General features: G+C 29.5%; 2 protein-coding genes across 2 annotated transcripts in view; both read left to right on the top strand.

Annotated features, from left to right (window-relative positions):
• LOC113376469 (stress-activated protein kinase JNK) overlaps positions 1–19,013 on the top strand; it is a 255,416-nt gene that overhangs the window by 182,536 nt on the left and 53,867 nt on the right. The window contains exon 3 of the mRNA XM_026616393.1: positions 6,387–6,442. The gene's annotated coding sequence lies outside the window, so the exon portion shown is untranslated. The remainder of the gene's footprint in view (positions 1–6,386; positions 6,443–19,013) is intronic.
• Positions 10,430–10,920, top strand: LOC113375862. Its single transcript, XM_026615811.1, has 2 exons — positions 10,430–10,654; positions 10,717–10,920. The coding sequence occupies exons 1-2, from the start codon at positions 10,430–10,432 to the stop codon at positions 10,918–10,920; spliced, it is 429 nt and encodes a 142-aa protein (XP_026471596.1).

Below are 19,013 nucleotides of genomic sequence, written 5' to 3'. Positions count from 1 at the left end.
TATATATATATATATATATATATATATATATATTACCATTCTGGCTTTGGTCTTATAATTTATTAGTTATTTATTAAAGAACAAAGCTAGGTATAATGTTTTGTTATATTAATAACACATTATCCGTATTGAAATGAATGATGCTAGATCGTAAGCTGATAATTATATTATCATAAAAATATATGCAAGACACCAAGGAATGATAAATTTTAGTGTAGCACGAACAAACACACTGCTCGTTCTTTATTATTGATTATGTGTCTACAATTGATTTATGAAGGTATATTCATGGAGCGAACCCTAAACTTCTTGACCCTGCTTAAGATTCTTTTTTTCTGCTACACCCATTCACCGCAAAAATAACCTACGGAGATAAAGACCTACAGTGCCGTTTTAGTATTTCAATGTTAAACTAATAGTAATGAAATGTTTAAGTGAATTAAATTTTAATGCTAAACTTGAAATATACCGCTGAGCTTTAACAAAGTACCGAATTCCATTACACTTTTATATAGTTCTGTGAAATGATTAATACTTTTTTTATTTTTTAAATGAATATTAAGGTGCTATCGAATAATAAATAATGAACAACAAATTTGTCCACGATGACTGTGATTTTTCCCAATTAATTCAGAATTTTCTTATATTTTACAACTATAATAAAAGCGATGATACAGTATTAATGTTTGCTGTTACAGAATCCTCGTTCATATCGTTTTAAAATAGTATATATATATATATATATATATATATATATATATATATATATATATATATATATATATCGTTTCCAATGGCCAAGGGGGGTCAATATATAGAAATAAGAAACTATAGTAAATTTGTGAATTTATCTGAACTCTAGTTTATTACTTTATGATATTCTATATTATTGATTTTATTGATATGCCATAATTCTTTTACCATTTTATGGCTCATGCCCTAGAGGTAGATATCGAATTTGAACTATTATTAATAAAAACACGCTTTCTAATACATGTCGGATAATAAACCAGATCAATCCCCTTTCCGCTCCGCTAATAAGTATACGTAATAAGTAACGTAGTTTTTATGTTACCATTGCATGTCGAGGGGTCATACCAACGATTGTAGGTCACTAAATTTTCTTTCTCGTTCCGACTCTCCTTTTGAGATGAGCGCATATTAATGCACGTCTACGTCTATTACACACTGTGATGTTGTTTTTATAATATGATAATAATACAAAGGATGCAGTTCGTTTACATCGTTCCCTATTCCTTATTTATTGAAATTCGAATTTTGTAAAAAAAAAATGTTCATTCATTTTCATGTATTCTATTTGTAATTATTTATTTTTAGTTTTATTTTTTTTTCAATTATATTTTTATTTTACTCCAATATATTTCAAATACATTTACTTGGTACTAATAATAAAGTACATATGTCTACTGAGAGGCATATCTATATTTATAATTTATAATATTTTATATATTTCAATCAATTTCATAACTTTTTGAGAAGATTTGTTAGTCTAAAATTAAAATGTTGTGTAGTGTTTAATGTGCAAAATTGAAATTTTATTAATGAAAAACTATGTTTTCGCTGTGCGATCAGGCGTTTTACACATAATTTCCTTATCTATGATCTAACCAAAATATATTGGAGGATTAGTTCCTTAGTTATTATGCTGAGGAAATAATTTTAGGAGAATTTTAGATAAAATATAAATTTGATCTGCAATATAGTTTCAAAAAGTCCTTTGATTTGGCCGAAAATCGCTATTATTTATTTGCACTCTTTGGAATAGTAAAACATATTTAAGTCTATATCTATTCTGCAATATTTTCTCATGTCTTGTTAACAAATATTTATTATTTTTTGTTTGCAATTGTAAGAAAATAAGAATATCACCAACTCTCTTGCAATATTATTACGAAAACGAATAATATTTATTCATGACATCATGCATTGTCACATACGTTTTGTGACATTTTATGCGAATTCAGCTTCATTCTTTAATGTGGGAAATTCTAAAACAAAATAGGTAGATGTGATACTGTTACACGTTATTCGTGTATGACATATTCCAATTTTCACCGCAATTTTTATTTAAATATTTATTATTTTCAATTCACTTTTCTTTCGTACTTGTTGCATACGACTTTTGAAAAAATTGTCTACAATTAAGGAAAAGTACTAGATCGCTCCACCGGCCTACATGCAATGCAACAATCTTTCATAAATATAAGTAACCATTAAAAAAAAGTTCGACACGTCAAATACTTTTCATATTAATTAAAAAAAATTATTTCTAATATTAGTACATTAAATATCGACATGTGCTACTACACCGTTTGTTTTAATTGTTAAATTTAATAGAAAGTTTTATATCAATTTTTATTCAAGTTAAAACGTATAACTACTTACTATTGTCACATTATTTATATTCGAACAATTTCGATATTTGCATGAATTATGAGAATTTTCATATCACTTGAATTTCATTTTATATAAGTTCATTTATATTGTTTATTAATATGTAATTAGCTTTTTAGAGAATAATCTTGTAATAATCAATTTATCAAAGTTAAGTCGTTGAGCTAATATTTTTTTAAATGAAGTCAACAACGTTATGAAAATTAAAAAAAAGATAATCCTAATCATAACAAATAGATTTCGCAACGGTAGCGTTCGTTTATAATTTCAGTTAATAATTTGCGAAAATCTTCGAGTAATTCGCGGCTTTGAGCGATTTTGCTGCGAAAAGTTCGTCTTTCGTGTTAAATTGAAACTATTGGAAAATAAGTCAACACACTGCCGAGCTTCTGAGTTGTTTGCAGTCTTACGTTATACTAGTCTCTTGTTTGTTGAAATAAGAAATAAAATGACAAGTGTTAAAAGTATTGTGCAAAGTAGTTTCATATATAATTCTATAATATTGATGCTTAGTTTATTACAGTTTTTATTTCATTATTCCAATCCCTTTAATGAACTCATTGTCAGTGATGTAATTTTAATTATGACCGTGGCTCTCATGAAAAACGTCCGCCCGATTTTACGTGGTTATTAAAGTTCATTTTTGCTCAAGTTGTTTTACAGATTTTATAAGTTGACAGAAAAATGTAATATTGGATTATAAAGGTTATCAAAATTTATTACTTTTCTAATAGTAAAGTTGATCGCAGTAATTTTATTGATGATTCTTTAAAATTTTGCAGCATATACTGATGTTTTTTTATTTATCTGTATTTATCTATGATATCATCTACTTGCTTCACTTCAAAAAAGAATTCAAATGAATTTCATTAAATTCAGGTTTTTAATCATTAGTTATAGTCTAAGAGCCAGTGAACTATTTGACTAACCTGTTTTCACAAAGCCAGAAATTTTTTTAATGATATTTTATTATTGGCCCATTAAGAAAGTACCATTCTGGCAGTCATTCTGCGGTTGCGTCATCATCCCTTCAATTTGTGAAAATGTAAAAAAAACTGTTTTTATAACTTGCTCGCACAAGGCTCAAATTTTGAGGGTGTCTTCTTTTAACTGTTCAGAAAGCATATGTAAAAAGCCAGCCCATTCTGACGGTTGCAAGGGTCTGCCAGACGAGTACATAATAGTCACGACGCGCAAGGGTGTGGGCGCATTGCCATACAAAATTGACTAATACCCTTGTATTTGAATAATTAATACGCCATTTTAAAGGTCATTTTGAAAACATCCGTTATACCAAACTTCAACTTTGTATCTCACCTTATGGCCGAGATATCATTGAAAATATGCCAAAGTGGCCCCTTTTTCAAACTCAATTTTTGGCGTAACCATAAAAGATATCGAAAAAAAAATTACGTGATTCTACTCATATTGGCTTAAATCACATAATGTATAGTAATATATGCTAAATAATCCTTTATTATTAGCTAAAAAGGATAAAATAATTTTTCAATTAATGTTTTCGGATAGTGTGTTTTGTTTAATTACTTTATTATTAGTGTTATTTAAAAGCTTATTGTTTTCTCTTTTAGTACTGCAAATATGGTTTAAATCAAATTTGTGGAACACATTGAAAAATTGAAGAAACCAGAACCAGTACACCCGCGCGTAACGCATCGCTTATCCGACCGAACGAATTCTATGCGGGCTACTATTAGCGTTACGCGCGGGTGTACTGGTTCTGGTTTCTTCAATTTTTCAATGTGTTCCACAAATTTGATTTAAACCATATTTGCAGTACTAAAAGAGAAAACAATAAGCTTTTAAATAACACTAATAATAAAGTAATTAAACAAAACACACTATCCGAAAACATTAATTGAAAAATTATTTTATCCTTTTTAGCTAATAATAAAGGATTATTTAGCATATATTACTATACATTATGTGATTTAAGCCAATATGAGTAGAATCACGTAATTTTTTTTTCGATATCTTTTATGGTTACGCCAAAAATTGAGTTTGAAAAAGGGGCCACTTTGGTGAGATCTCGGCCATAAGGTGAGATACAAAGTTGAAGTTTGGTATAACGGATGTTTTCAAAATGACCTTTAAAATGGCGTATTAATTATTCAAATACAAGGGTATTAGTCAATTTTGTATGGCAATGCGCCCACACCCTTGCGCGTCGTGACTATTATGTACTCGTCTGGCAGACCCTTGCAACCGTCAGAATGGGCTGGCTTTTTACATATGCTTTCTGAACAGTTAAAAGAAGACACCCTCAAAATTTGAGCCTTGTGCGAGCAAGTTATAAAAACAGTTTTTTTTACATTTTCACAAATTGAAGGGATGATGACGCAACCGCGGAATGACTGCCAGAATGGTACTTTCTTAATGGGCCGATAATAAAATATCATTAAAAAAATTTCTGGCTTTGTGAAAACAGGTTAGTCAAATAGTTCACTGGCTCTTCTACTATTATTATTGGCGATGCATTTAAATTCAATAATTATAAATGCTATTGTTCAACTTTCATAGTGTGTGTGGATCTCATCGGTTATGGTTATATTTTTGAACTATTTGGATGTTTAGTGATACGTTTTTGAAAAATCGGCTTGCATACACACACACATTTTCCAAATTTGATCTTAATCGATTGAGAATATTTTGATAATTGATTGAGAATAATTTGATCTTAATCGATTGAGAATATTTTGATAACATAAAATTAGCAAGTCGGATTTTTTTGTCAAAAAATAAATTTCTCATTCGGAAAGTTAGCTATAATATTATAGCTCTTTTGCATAGTTGAATATATAAACTTGCAATAATATGATAGTTTATTAAACATATTCAAAAGCAGATTATGGTAGTATAAATAACCATAATATTTGTTTTATATTTTCTCTTGGAGCTTACTGTGAATATTTGAAAATTAATTCAGTAACATTTTGCGTTATTTATATTGAAATAATGAAATGCAAAGAAAATAAATGAAGTGCAATATACTCATTTAACCACATAAATGTTTTATGTCGTCGGAGTCGAGCCACAACGATTATATTCGTATATCACGGAGTAAGTTGTGCTACCTAAATTTGGAATATAAGGAGTGAATTTATTTCACAATATTGAAAAGCCTATTACCAAATATTACTTCTTTGGTTAACACGAGCATACATATTATATATGATTTAATCTAATAAAAAAAATGATTAAAGTTTGAAATTCTGAGTAGTAGCGCTCTTACCACCGTATAAATATATACCGTTCTGTATTTTGCACTGATCACAGTGTGGGTGTCGACTATTAAATACAAAACATTTTCAGAAACCGATTTAGAATGAACTGTGTTATATAATATACATTAATACTTTTACATATAACTTTGTTTTAAAGGCATTAATTGTGAATCACATTCATTACTTTTTGGTGTAAAGCAAATTATTTACGAAATAAACAGATGATAATTTAAAAAAAATAGCTATATGTCGATTCTTATTGATTAAGTCGATCAATTGCGTATATCAAGAAGTTCAAGAAACTCACAAAGGCAAAATGGCAATTACAACTATACATTTTTTACTAGTATAGTCTTAAAATGTTCCAAACGTTTTGAAAATAGATTAATAACGACGAGTATACTCGTCGATACATAAAATTCTGCCATTTCTCCATTGCAAGTATGCTCGTCAATTACAGTTAACTGATTGTAATATTATACAAGCGCTTTAACAAGTATGAGATTATCAAAGTATATATTATCTTGTATGGAAAAAAGCTTTGCATACTGTTGTAACTAATAAAATAGCGGTAGTGTACATTACAGTACAATAAAGAAATCTGCATGGTGTAATTTTGAGCAAAATTGAATGTAAACAGATGATGGAGCTTTATATATTGTTTGTATGATTTAAAATCTCTGTAGGGTTTTAAATATTAAGGTACTAATTTATTGTTTTTGTTTTCAGGTTTTGTTTCACGGCCCGTTTTGGTGATATAAAACTTCGAACGGATACAACATAACGTAAGTTTTTTTGTTTTCAACAATCATATATTCATTTCATAAGCAGTTTATTTTTTATAGTTAGGTATATTACTGTTAGCGATTAATATATTTTCAAATAGATTTTCTTCATTTTTGGAAAGACTGACCAATGAAAAATACTTGGTAAAATGCATCTAAAGCCTATATATTATATATATATATATACAAATTAAATAAAATGGGGTATAAAATAAATGTTTTTAACAACTATATTACCTGTCCTCAATAAAACTAGCAGCAATTTATTTAATTCTTGGCATCTGTTCCTGCTCGAGTTTTCCTATTCCTCGTACGCCAGATTTTCTCACTTGAAAATTTCTTCATTCGGAAGCAGGAAGGTAATTGAGTAGAATGTGATTTTTAATTAACGTGAATGCTGTATTTTCAGTCATAAATCATATCCCCAACTCGCTTATTGCGAAAATCCGCGAAAATGCTTGCAGAGGAAACAAATGTTTTCTAACGTTTTTATTATAATTAATTTTTCTTTTTATTAGTACAATAAACATAATTTTTTGACTGTTTCGAGAGACAACCAACATCGAAAAACATGATTTGTCAAAATGAAATAGGTGCGCCCAAAATAGCTAATCTTTATGGTACACTTATTTGTGATATGTGATGTTACCTTGGAAGACAAGTAACTTAAGATACTCGAAAATTGGCCTACCAGTTAGTTTTGATCATATGTAATTTACTTCGAATTATTAAATAAATCTGTATTGATAGATATAGCTCTAGATTGTTGTATCTTTTTAAACGAAATTATTTAATATTGATACTATACTCTTGAAAATGTGACTTCTGTTACGTAATGGAATATAAATTACTGAAAATAACAAACATAATGATTTGCTGTTCTGTAACTTGATTTTCCCCAGAAATTTATATCCTGATGTGATATGCTATGACTTATGCATATAATAATGCCCCAATTGTCTTTTCTTCTTTCTGGTGTGAATATTTGATCTTATTGCGTAATTTTTATATGAAAAATGTATATCAAAGCATTGTAAAATTAACAGTCATCGGAATATACTTCCGCCAGTTCATTCATGTATAGTTTCGTAACTAATTATGAGCGAGTTTGATTTTACATTGTTATATACTTATGAACATAAGCAGTGAGAAGTAAATATGAATAAATTATCTGTTCCATGGTTTGCTTATATGAGATAACGTCTAATGTTAAGTAAATTTAGTCAAAACAGAGAACTTCATAATATATATAGGTATATATATATATATATATATATATATATATATATATATATATATATATATATATATAATATATATATAACAAATGTATTCTGAGTGGATATAGATATTAATTAATTTGGAAGTATGAACAAACAACACTCTTTTTTGCACTATTTTATTAAATAATAATTTTCACAAACGTTTCGAGACTAAGTTTGTCTCATCATCAGTGTGTTATAATTTAAAATTTAAAATATGGAAACCTAAATTAGCATTATGTGTTATCCGCTACATGTTGTTCGAAATACTCGTACAACTCTCTCTGTGGCCAAATTATTCCTGCTGCCTGATTGGAAATTACTATTTTTATATTGAAAACCACAAGTAAATTCGTGATTGTGATCTGTGTTATTTAAATATTTTAAACTGTTATTTTTGATAACGAGTATTTCGTTTATATATATGTATATGTATATGTATATATGTACTGTAATGTAATATGACAATATTATCAAAATGAAAATGATAAAAATAAATGAGTGGATTATATAACAAAATATTAAAAATGTTAAAAAAAATTGTAGAAAGTTTTAAGAAAAGGTTACTGAAAAAAAATAGAGTTAATTACCCTTAATTACACTTTCACTAAAAAAGATTTTATCAAAAAAAAGTGATTTCTTTTGAAGCGAATAAATTAATTTTCTAAATCTAAATTTCTTCAAATTATGTCTTTTTCGAGTTTGTTACTTGAGACAAAAAGTATTATTCTCTCGATGTTATGACACGACTGTTGGTAACAAACTGATAATTGCACGCAGGGATTTTTGAAGTAAACACTTGCCGCCTGGAAACTATGTATATGTGTGCGTGTTGTTCTTATATATCAGGATGTAAATGCACAAAAAAATGAGAATTTTCAGTATTTTTTTGTTATTAAACGATGTTTTTTTCTTACAAAAATATTAATATGGCATTATTATACAATGTTTTGGCTTGAAGTAACAAAAATTTCAGAAAAAAATATTCTCAAAGTTATAGCTGTTTTTGTTTACCCTATTTCAAAAAACAGTTCTGGCGGTGACCGTCATAACTTCTTAGAGATTCATCTAAAATCAATCAAATTAAAAAAATAGTTTTATAAATAGATAATCCTGGGCCTGATCGAAGGATTTCTTTTTTTTTGCAAAAATCAACAAAATGGCAGCATCAGAAAAAAAATTCTAGATTTTTGGGTAAAAAATCAACAGTTGATTGTTCTGAAAAAATTGAAATTTTTGAAAAAGTAAAAATCCTTCGATCAGGCCCGAGTTTATTATGTATTCTAAAAGCTGTATAAATTTCATTAAAATTTACTAAGCGGTTTTTGAGTTGCAGTGGTCACCGGTTCGAAAAACATAGTTTTGAGACAAACGCTTTTGAAGTTTCACATTGGATTTACGTACAGAAATTTGAATTATTGAATTACTTCGAAAGAGTCATCTATTTCTGGGCCATATAATAGTTCATCAGTCATTGTGCAAGTTTTCAAAATTTCCTAATGTTGTTGAAGCATTCTGGTCTCCCGAGTGTTCTCGTTGGCGCGCTGATCTGCCACTTTCACACATGCAACATCCAATTTTTCAGCATACCACTGGGAATTAAACGCACAATTCGGTCCTTGGGTATTCATAATCAATAATAATGATTATGTATATGCATGTAGCAATTTGTACGATAGTAGAACTAGTATTCACGGTTTTTGGGCATATTTTTCACACTAGTTGATTGCAGCTCTCATTTTTTCTGATTAAGGATTCAATCTTGAACTACACATCTTGAAAGTAAATTGTCATTGCTGAGATCGTCGTAAATCGGTTTAATAGCTTTTAAAACATCAGGAGGTAATGGAGAATAATCTTGAGTATAAGTATCGAGCTCTCCACTTGTGTCAACGCGCTGGTAAGAGTCCAATAACTCAAAAAGTAATCAGTAGAGAACATTTTCAAGATATTACACTTAATGAAAATGCAAAAAAATAAAAATCGATTTTTCAAAAATTCCAAGTACCCCTAACCTTCTTAAATGGATGTCGATATTATTTGTCAAAAAGTGTAAAAAATTTAAATAAGAATCATGTAAGTGTTATGTTCTGATCTAATGTTAACACTATTAGAAGCGTTCATAAGTATAAGACAACTTTCTGCAAATAACCCCTTAACACTAGAAGGACGGACGCAGTCATTTTGACTGTTTTCCATTTTCAAACATAAAAATAACTATGTATTTGAAGTCGCAGCTTCGTGAAATTTTGTGACTTTTTATACAACATCTAAATGCGTAGATAAATCGTATTATTTGCCTTATCTCACTTTTATTTTCAATATTTTTACATGTTATGCCTGCATGGACGGAAAACAGTCATTTTGACTGCTCTAGAAATTTTACATAAACAAACGGCTTTGTTATTGTATTGCAAATCGTTATCTCGCGATAATTCATCTCGAATGAGCCATAATGCATTTGTTACATAGAAATAACCGAATTATGGTAAGTATTGACATTAGACCGGTCTTTTTCACATAGTAACTTTCAGTATAACGCGTTGTTCAGTTGATTTTTTAGAACTTATAAATAAAATGTCGAAGAGAAGTGAATTGTTGCAAAAGCTAACACACATAAGTGAAGAGTGTTCCGACATAGAATAAAATGCAGAAAATTGGGCACAATCATCTGAAGATGAATTGGATTATATTCCACGTGAATCATCTGATTCTGAGGGTAGCGATGAAGGTGATCACTATTGATGAAAATGAAAGTGCCATCAGTGTATGCAGGAGGGTGCTAAGTGGCTCAGAAACTGATGAAAGATTTCAAAAACTGGAAACAGCTGTCGATGGTACTGTATGGACAAAAATTGCCGAAGGTGGTACTCCAGGAAGGTCATCATCTAATTGTGTTTTCAAGGGTGTGAAAGGGCCAACAAGCTATGCAAAAAAAATATTATTACAGGTGATCTTGTCGGTGCATTTTCGTTGATAATAGATAATTATATTATCAAACACATAAAACAGTGCACAGAAGAAGAGGGCAGTCGAATTTCGGAGTACGATTGGACAACATCGTTACCGGAAATACGTGTATTTATTGGAATTTTATATGCTCGTGGGGCCTATGAGGCAAAAAAATTGAAATTGACTTATTTATGGTCAGCAAAGAAGACATGGCAGATCGAAGGTAAAGAAAATATACCGTGGAATCCAGTTCCAATCCAGTAGATGACCTCTGCAAATATTTTTCAATATTTTGGATTTGGCTGCGATAAATGCCTGGATTCTTTACAAAGAAGCGACAGGAATAAAAATCCAAAGAAAACAAATCCTTAGAGAACAGTTTTTGTTTGAATTGGCAGAACAGCTTTCCGCGGACTACACGACATCAACACAAAAAAAATCGAAGGAAAATGATGACCCACAGACATTATGCAAATACCAATAGAAATAAAAGAAAATTTTGCTAAATGAGACTTTGTAATAATAAAAAAACTAATAATACGTGTCAAAGTTGCAACAAACATGTTTGCGGAAAATGTATTCATAAAAACATCTTAAATTATATTTGCATGAATTGTAAAAATAATGAACTTCTTTTTCAGATGAACTATTTTTTTATTTTTAGCACTTATAGATGATTTGTATAAATGTAAATAGTACATGAAATAATAAAAATTAATTTTGAACAAATTTCTAAACGCATTATTTATTTTTTTCACGACGCAGTCATTTTGACTGTTTTCAGGCAATGTAGGTATATTCAATTCGTCCGTCTTTCTAGTGTTAAAGATGAAATTTTCATGATATAAAATTTTTGGAATGAAGTTAAACGAGTAGGCATTTTCGACAGAGTAATGTTATGAAGATCATGTTTCTTGACAGATGTCCTGGAGATGGAACGTACCTAGTTCCGAAACGTCGACAGTAAATAAATAAAGGAATGTTTTTTTATTACTTTTGGGATTTTTTGTTTGAAGCTCTACATCTACAATATATATATATATATATATATAAACTTTAGATTTTGTGTTCGCCATTGAAGCCTGCACTTGAATTGTTTATTTGCAGCCAAATAATCCAACTAAGAAACAATAAATAATTAACTATTTATTATGTATCTTTCGGTACTGTATGTGTGTCAAATATTTCACGAAGTTTATAAAATTACAAAGTAAAATAAATCCATTTACAATTTGTTAATCATGTGACTCAATTTGTTAATCATGTACTACGTGAATTTATAATTCTACTTATGTTTATTATTTAATTTTGATTCATTATTTTATTTTATGGATTTGAAATTTTTATTAAACAATGTTTGTGTGTGCATTTTGCTGTGTGCTTCTCAAATTAAGGAAAAGCATTAAGAAACATCTGTACCATTTCGTTTATATCTTCGTCGTTTTGATTTAAATACTTTCACATAAATTTAAATCGTATTATCACATGAATCCGGTGGAGCGATCGCGTAGTCACGTGCTCTTTGAATCTATTTTATCACTGATTCGCTCGTATTAAATGCGCATTCATTCACGTATATACAAGTGCATGTGTGTATATACATACGTATATACATAATAAAATTATTAAATAAAAAAATCAAAGTTCGGTAATTCAGAAATTTAAATCCAATTTACTTTTCAAGTCTTATTTTGATTCAACTTCAACATGACAGATGGCATATATGATGTTAACTAAACGAGTAACAAAAAAAACAAACTTGCATTGGTAAAGCTGGATTTGATTTATAATTATAAATCAAGTTTAAATTTATAATTTTTTTAGGCTTATAAAGATTATTAAGAGAGGTCCCAGGGGGTAAACTATGGGCATGTCTGCGTATGTATAATACACATAACATTTTTCTTCGTAATTTTATATTTTCTGATATAAAAATGTTCGGATATTGAAGATGAAACTTTCAGCAATACGATACAATTGTCGATAAATCACTCCCAACGGTATTTACAAGTTCTTGATTAACAGCTTTAGTTGCATGAGGGGGACTCAATACTTCACTGGTAAAGAAAGAGTGCCTTTATTCGAGGAGCGTTAGCTGTGTTCTTCAGATGTTAGATAATGAATGACTTATAAATAAATCAAACTCAAAGTAGACATTGATGTTTAAGAGTTTTATTTGGCAAGTTAGGGTTTAGTTTGTCAATGACAAATGTTGACATTGAATTGAATCATGATGTTGATAATACAATTCGTTATTATTTTTATCATCTTCACTTTTTTAACATTTTTTTTTCAACATTGAGATTACTTTTATCACTTATTACTCAGTACTTATTCTCTAAAATGTGTGATATTCACTGCGGTCCATGAAATTTAATATCGCTAAGAGCTACATTGTTATTAATTACATAACACGCTAGCTTGGGGTAGGTTTACGTAACGCCATCTAGGCAAATAGACATCAAACGATTTTTTTTATTTTTTTTTATTGTTTCCACAGCAATCAGAACTCTTTATTATTGTTCTATAAGCTGTTTTTATGTATGACTTATGACCTAAGGTATTGATATGAGACGTAACCCATCGGTTCATCCTTCTCCTATGTGTGGGGTTTTTAGATATTAGCTCTTATGTCTAATAATGTCAAACGAAAATGGGCTATAATATTTTCGAAAAATTCAAATATCAAGCAGTCGTGATGTGGTGCAATATGAACAAGGGTGTTGTTTGAATATATTGCAACTGTTAAGTGTGAATATGTCATCAATAGTAAATGCAATAAATATATCTACTTATATAATAATAACACTAAATATTATAATATAAAGAAATAAAATGTGAACGTAAATTATGCGTCTCGCTTTAATATTAATGTCTCAAACCTGAATATACCACAAGAGAGAATAAAGGGGGCTATTTGCATCTTTCATGTCGTCGTCGAGAATTCATAAAAGCCAAGATGTATCACGTACAATCAAGTTCTTCTTGGCATATTTATCACTAGCGAAAAGCATCAGCACCATTGTCTTATTCAAGATAAGCTCAGTTCTGGGTATAAAGCTCGAGTTGATGTGTTTTTTCATCACTCCTATGCATCACTCCTATTTGTTTTTTGTTATCAATAATAATAAGATCTTATGTTGATGATATAAAACAATTTATACTATTTGCGCTATTTACAAATAGTATAGACAAACTATGTTCAATTTCTAGATAACCTTGAATATACATACAAATACAAACCAAATTTGGGAAATATTTTATTTAATGGCGGCTAGAGTAGTGAATCGAGTACTATAAATTTTTGGTTGAAAGGTAATTGTTCTGCAACCTGTGTATTTTGTGTTTGTAGTTCAATAGTTTTTTTTAATACAATTTAATGTTTTAATAAAAAATGTATTGTAACAATAAAAACATCCTACAACATATGCAATTGAGAAGATGTACTTACATTCACCAAACTCGCCGCACAATGGGTGTGACGCCCTTTAAGTCCTATATCCGATTCGTGAGATCCCGGCGCCCATGTTTTCCAGGTCTGACTACGTGTCACTTACTTTTACTGGCTGCTTCTATGCGAAGCATGCCTGCCGCATGCCTCCGCTCTGCTGTCAAGCGAAACTTTATAATTGGCGGCTATTGCGGCCTGCAGTCGCCTGTAAGTGTCTCTGGCGTTGCGTTGCAACAAGTCCGATAGGTGCGGTATGCGCATCTGTTTCGGAATTATAAGTGCTGTCGGCGGAATTTGATTATAGCACGTGTTATATGTTTCCACAGTACTTCTGAAAGTGGTTTTGTCTGGTGTGGAAATCGATATTGTGAAAATTACCTTAGATGTTATTTATGTGTTTTTTAAAAATTGAATAAAGTGCGTTCAAAATTTAACAAAGTTCATCGTTAATATAACTTTACGGAGACGTTTGTTTTCAATAGAAAACAAGCGATGTGCTAATTTTATATAGTTTTGACGATTGAAATTATTCTGATTTGTTGCACATAAAATTATATATCTGTGTATATGTGTATATGTAAAAGTATATTTCTGTGTGTATGTGAGTAAATTTGACTCTTAGTCCGCGTTTTACGAAATCGGTTACGCGGAATTGAAAAAATCAACAGCCATTTTATGGGACTAAATAACGACTATCGCTGATTAGTTTTGCTAGATAATCGGCCGATTTGAAAGTTATCAATTGAGAAGCGCATTAATTAATTCTGAGTGAAAGTAGTAACATTTTTTTTCAACAGTTGATAATTTTATCTAAATTGTTAAATTTTAATTCTTATTTATACAGTTGATTTAAATCAACTTGCCTAAATCCTCTTTTGGCTCATTTAGAGCGCCGCAATAGTGTCCAAATGTATGACCGACACCGAGTAACTTTGGAGGGCCGATCTACTCATGCCCATGGTTCACCCTCTAGGACCTCCCATTAGAGGTCCCTCATACAAAAGGTGCATCATTTTGGATACTTTAACATGACAAAAATCTGCGATTTATTTTTATTTTAAAATGTATTTAATCATAACATATGTATATAAAACTATGTAAAACTTATAAATAATTGTTTAAAAAAATATTTTTGCTGATTAAAATAACAAAAACGATGATTTTTTGCAACTTTTGTATGGACGGCCTTTAAAAGGATGTCCGAGGGGGTGAACCTTCCAGTCCAGGTTTGTCATACATTTGAAAGCGATTGGAGCTCTCTAAATGGGTTAAAACAATTTTTTTCAAAATTCATTCTCTATCTTTGGATCAATGCACGGGACATCAGAATTCATTTTACGGGACATACCCATTCTGTCTTCATCTAGATAAGTACTTCAAATTTGTTTAGAATATTTCTGTAAGTGTTATATGTTTCTTTAGTACTGTGTCAAGCATTGCAAGGAATAGTTGGTGTTTTTTGTATATCAAAAATTAAATGAAATTTAAATAAATTATTAAAGAATGTGTAGTACATAAGTAACTGTTTTTGAAATTACACTGAAGATGAGACACACCATGGTCTCGAAACGTCTGTAATCATAAAATAAAGTTGTGTTAAACAAATCTGAGTGCTGTTTTGTTCATATTAAACAATTAATATATATATATATATATATATATATCCTTAATCTAGAATAATGTCGTAATCGTATGAACTATCGATTTGAAAAAATGTTTGTTAGCAAAATGGCGACTGCCTGAAGAAAAAATATTTTTTTTACAACTTTTTTTTTATATTCTCGTATTTTGAGAATAAGCGTAATTTATACTGAAAAGAGAATTCATCTATAAAGAAGACTCTGTAAAAATTTTAAGTAAATCGGTCCAGTAGAAGTTATGAAATCGTGGGTATCGTATCGAAACAACATATTTTAGGAAACGCATTTACAGTTTTGCTGTGGAAAGAAACGAAAGATTTTTGTGGCCGAACAGCTATACCTTCATAAATAATTTAAATTTGAAAATGCCACTTACAACTAGTTTTTTTTGTTAAGCAACAGTTAAACAGAATATTTGTTACAATATTAAAAATTTAAGTTAGATTCTTGTTGATTAACTCGATTATTTTCAGACATCGGGAAATTCATGCAACTTACACTTTGGCTAAATGCCATTTACGTCTTATTAAATATTATTTATTATATGCCGTATATTTGAAACAAACGTTTATTCAAATTATGGTAGTTCTTATATTAATCGATGTTGAATATCAGTTCTATATCAATTGTTTTATTCTAATTGAATGGAATATTCAATAATAACATTAATATTTTTGACACAATGCAATGAAATCCTTTAACATACCTATTATTATTTTTTTAAACTATGTATAATACTTACAAAAAGTATTCTGTTTTGCCATTTCATATTATGGCTCTGCTTAAAAATGACCTAGGCCGAATATTTACACAGAAGTGTACATAAAAATGTGTTTTTTGTTTCACTTTTAGAAATTGTATTTAATTAAATTAAATATTCTGAATATAATAAAAGCGTTTGTCATGTCAGGAGTCTCTTTTATAAAATACATGTAATGAGATTTTATATAACATTGTAAATTAAATTTTGAAATTTTAATATATTCCAGTACATTTTTTGACTATTTATAGTAGAATATATGATTTAATGAATACATTCCTAAATAAATATCATTATATTAATCATAAATTTTCGTACATGCGCTCAAAGTTACCAATCAACTGTAATGTATTTATGAAAAGCTTCATTGAAGAAAATTTTCATTAAGTGCTCATCAGAAGTAATCAGGAGTTGCTATTGTAAGATTTTTATTAGCTTCTTCGTAAAATTACTTAATCAATAACTGTAACAAGACATTGAATTATACGTATTTTATAGTTCCGTCACGAGAGATTTTATACTTAAACAAAATACATGAAAAACTTGGATTTTTAACAAAAAAATTGATCTTAAATTTTTTCATCATGCTTTGCTTTATGATCTATCAGATGGAACCGATTGTAATAATTTGCTTGTGGCGAGAATAGCTCAGTCAGTAGCATGTCCGACACATACGTCAGGGATACTCGGTTCGAGTTCTGACAGTGACATAGAATTATTATTTGAATTGCTGGTTTGAAATTAAGTTGAATTTGAATTGTTAATTTGAGATAGATAAAAAATGTTTTGAAAGTTATAGAAAAAAGTAAATTTAGAAGAAAAGGAAGTATGAAAGTCAATTAAAAAGAAAAAAAGTCTAGTCAAATTATAAAGAAAATTGGATAGTATAGGATATATAAAGATAGTATATGACATAAAAAGATCGTAAATGACAACAGAAAAAGAAATTATGTAGGTATGGCTAAATGCTCTAAGTAAGCAAGGCCAATGTTTTTTTTAAATTTTTTTTTTAGCTTGTTTAATATGAAATGATTTTTTTTCTTATTGTAAACAACTTTCCTTTTTTTCCTTGTAAAACAAAAAGAATAACAGCATTTTGTTTTAAATATAAATAATTAATAATGAATCTACTAAATTGCGTTGTCCTATAAATTTTAAGAAAACTTATCTTCGAAAAAAAAGATTTATCATGAGTAAGCTGTCAAATTGAAGATGTCAAAACATGCCGTAATTCGATATTCATGATATTGAAATAATTATCGTGCTCTTATAATTGTCTAAAGTCTGAAGTTTAATTCTTCCAGCTTCCATATCCCATATTTATTAACTTCCCGTAGGGTAAGTTATTGTAATCGTCCAAAAATCGAAATTGAAAATTTTTGCATTTCTCGACGTTTTAAAGGTTTCTGAACATTTTGGCATGCCTCAGAAAAAATGGATGTGTGTGTGTGTGTATGTATGGATACAATTTTCCAGTCACGTTTTCGGGCGCACGGATCAACCGATTTGAATGATTCAAAAAACATTCCATTCCTATTGATAGGGAGATGTGCTGATTAGTTTTTGGCAAAGGCAGGTCCAGCACTTACGGAGATAAAGAGCAAAGAGTGCAGAAAATAGAAATCGAGTGTTTGAGAGAACGGAGCATCCGATTTGAGTGATGTAAAAAACATTCAATTTGTAATGATTGGGAGAAGAGATTATTAGTTTTTGGTTAAGGCAGGCCCAGCCATTTCGAAGATACAGAGCTAAATGTGCAAAAAATGGCAGTTTTTGAGAGAACTAAGCGTCTGATTTAAATGATTCAAAGAACTTTCTGCTTGTTTTAACAAAATAATTTTTGTTTTAAAATTTTTTTTATCAAAAAAATTTTGTTTTGTATATAGAAAATAATTCAGATTTTAATTTTAATTCTGACTAATGTTCTAATATTTTAAACAAATAATTTCAACTTTGCAATTCAGTTTATATAATTCTTATAAATATTAGACAATGTTACAATATTTATAATAATCTATTTGAAAACATTCAGTATTCTTCGAACATTTCGTTACGGTACGGAAAGTTCCAGCAAGTTGCCTTAATAGACGATGCCACTAGTTTTTTATTGGTAATCGATTCAAAACTTTTATTATAGCGTACCCAACAAAACAACAAAATCATTTTACATATTTTAGATCTTAAAATACGATATCTTTACCTCCAAGGCAGTGCGTCACTCGCTTTATTATATCATTTATAACTCAGCTATTCAGAAGTGATTATATTTTGGCCCGAATAATTGTTTATTAGGATCGCTTCGAAAGTTCACATCGTATTTATCTTCGCGCAGACGTCGAAAGACGTGTGTTTGTGTGTTAAGCTCCCCCAAGCTTTCACAGGACGACACTTTGCGAAAGCTCTAATGATATTTATGGTTATGCGGTACCGCGAGAAGCGTTCGCCTCTCTGCTTCACGTTATTCGGTCGGAAGTCAGGAGCTTTCGTCCTAACGTCGAACGATTCA

Source organism: Ctenocephalides felis, unplaced genomic scaffold, assembly GCF_003426905.1.
Source record: "Ctenocephalides felis isolate EL2017-DRISC unplaced genomic scaffold, ASM342690v1 CF-g0.4_SCAFFOLD_01886, whole genome shotgun sequence".
Lineage (NCBI taxonomy): Eukaryota > Metazoa > Arthropoda > Insecta > Siphonaptera > Pulicidae > Ctenocephalides > Ctenocephalides felis.
The sequence above is the reverse complement of the archived record's forward strand: the minus strand, read 5'-3'. Positions and strand labels throughout refer to the sequence as shown.

Bases quoted from the DNA above. Each gene is read 5' to 3' on its own strand.
- LOC113375862 (XM_026615811.1), top strand. From the start codon at position 10,430: ATGAAGGTGATCACTATTGATGAAAATGAAAGTGCCATCAGTGTATGC. The intron at 10,655-10,716 runs GTGATCTTGTCG...CACATAAAACAG, and splicing joins CAAAAAAAATATTATTACAG to TGCACAGAAGAAGAGGGCAG.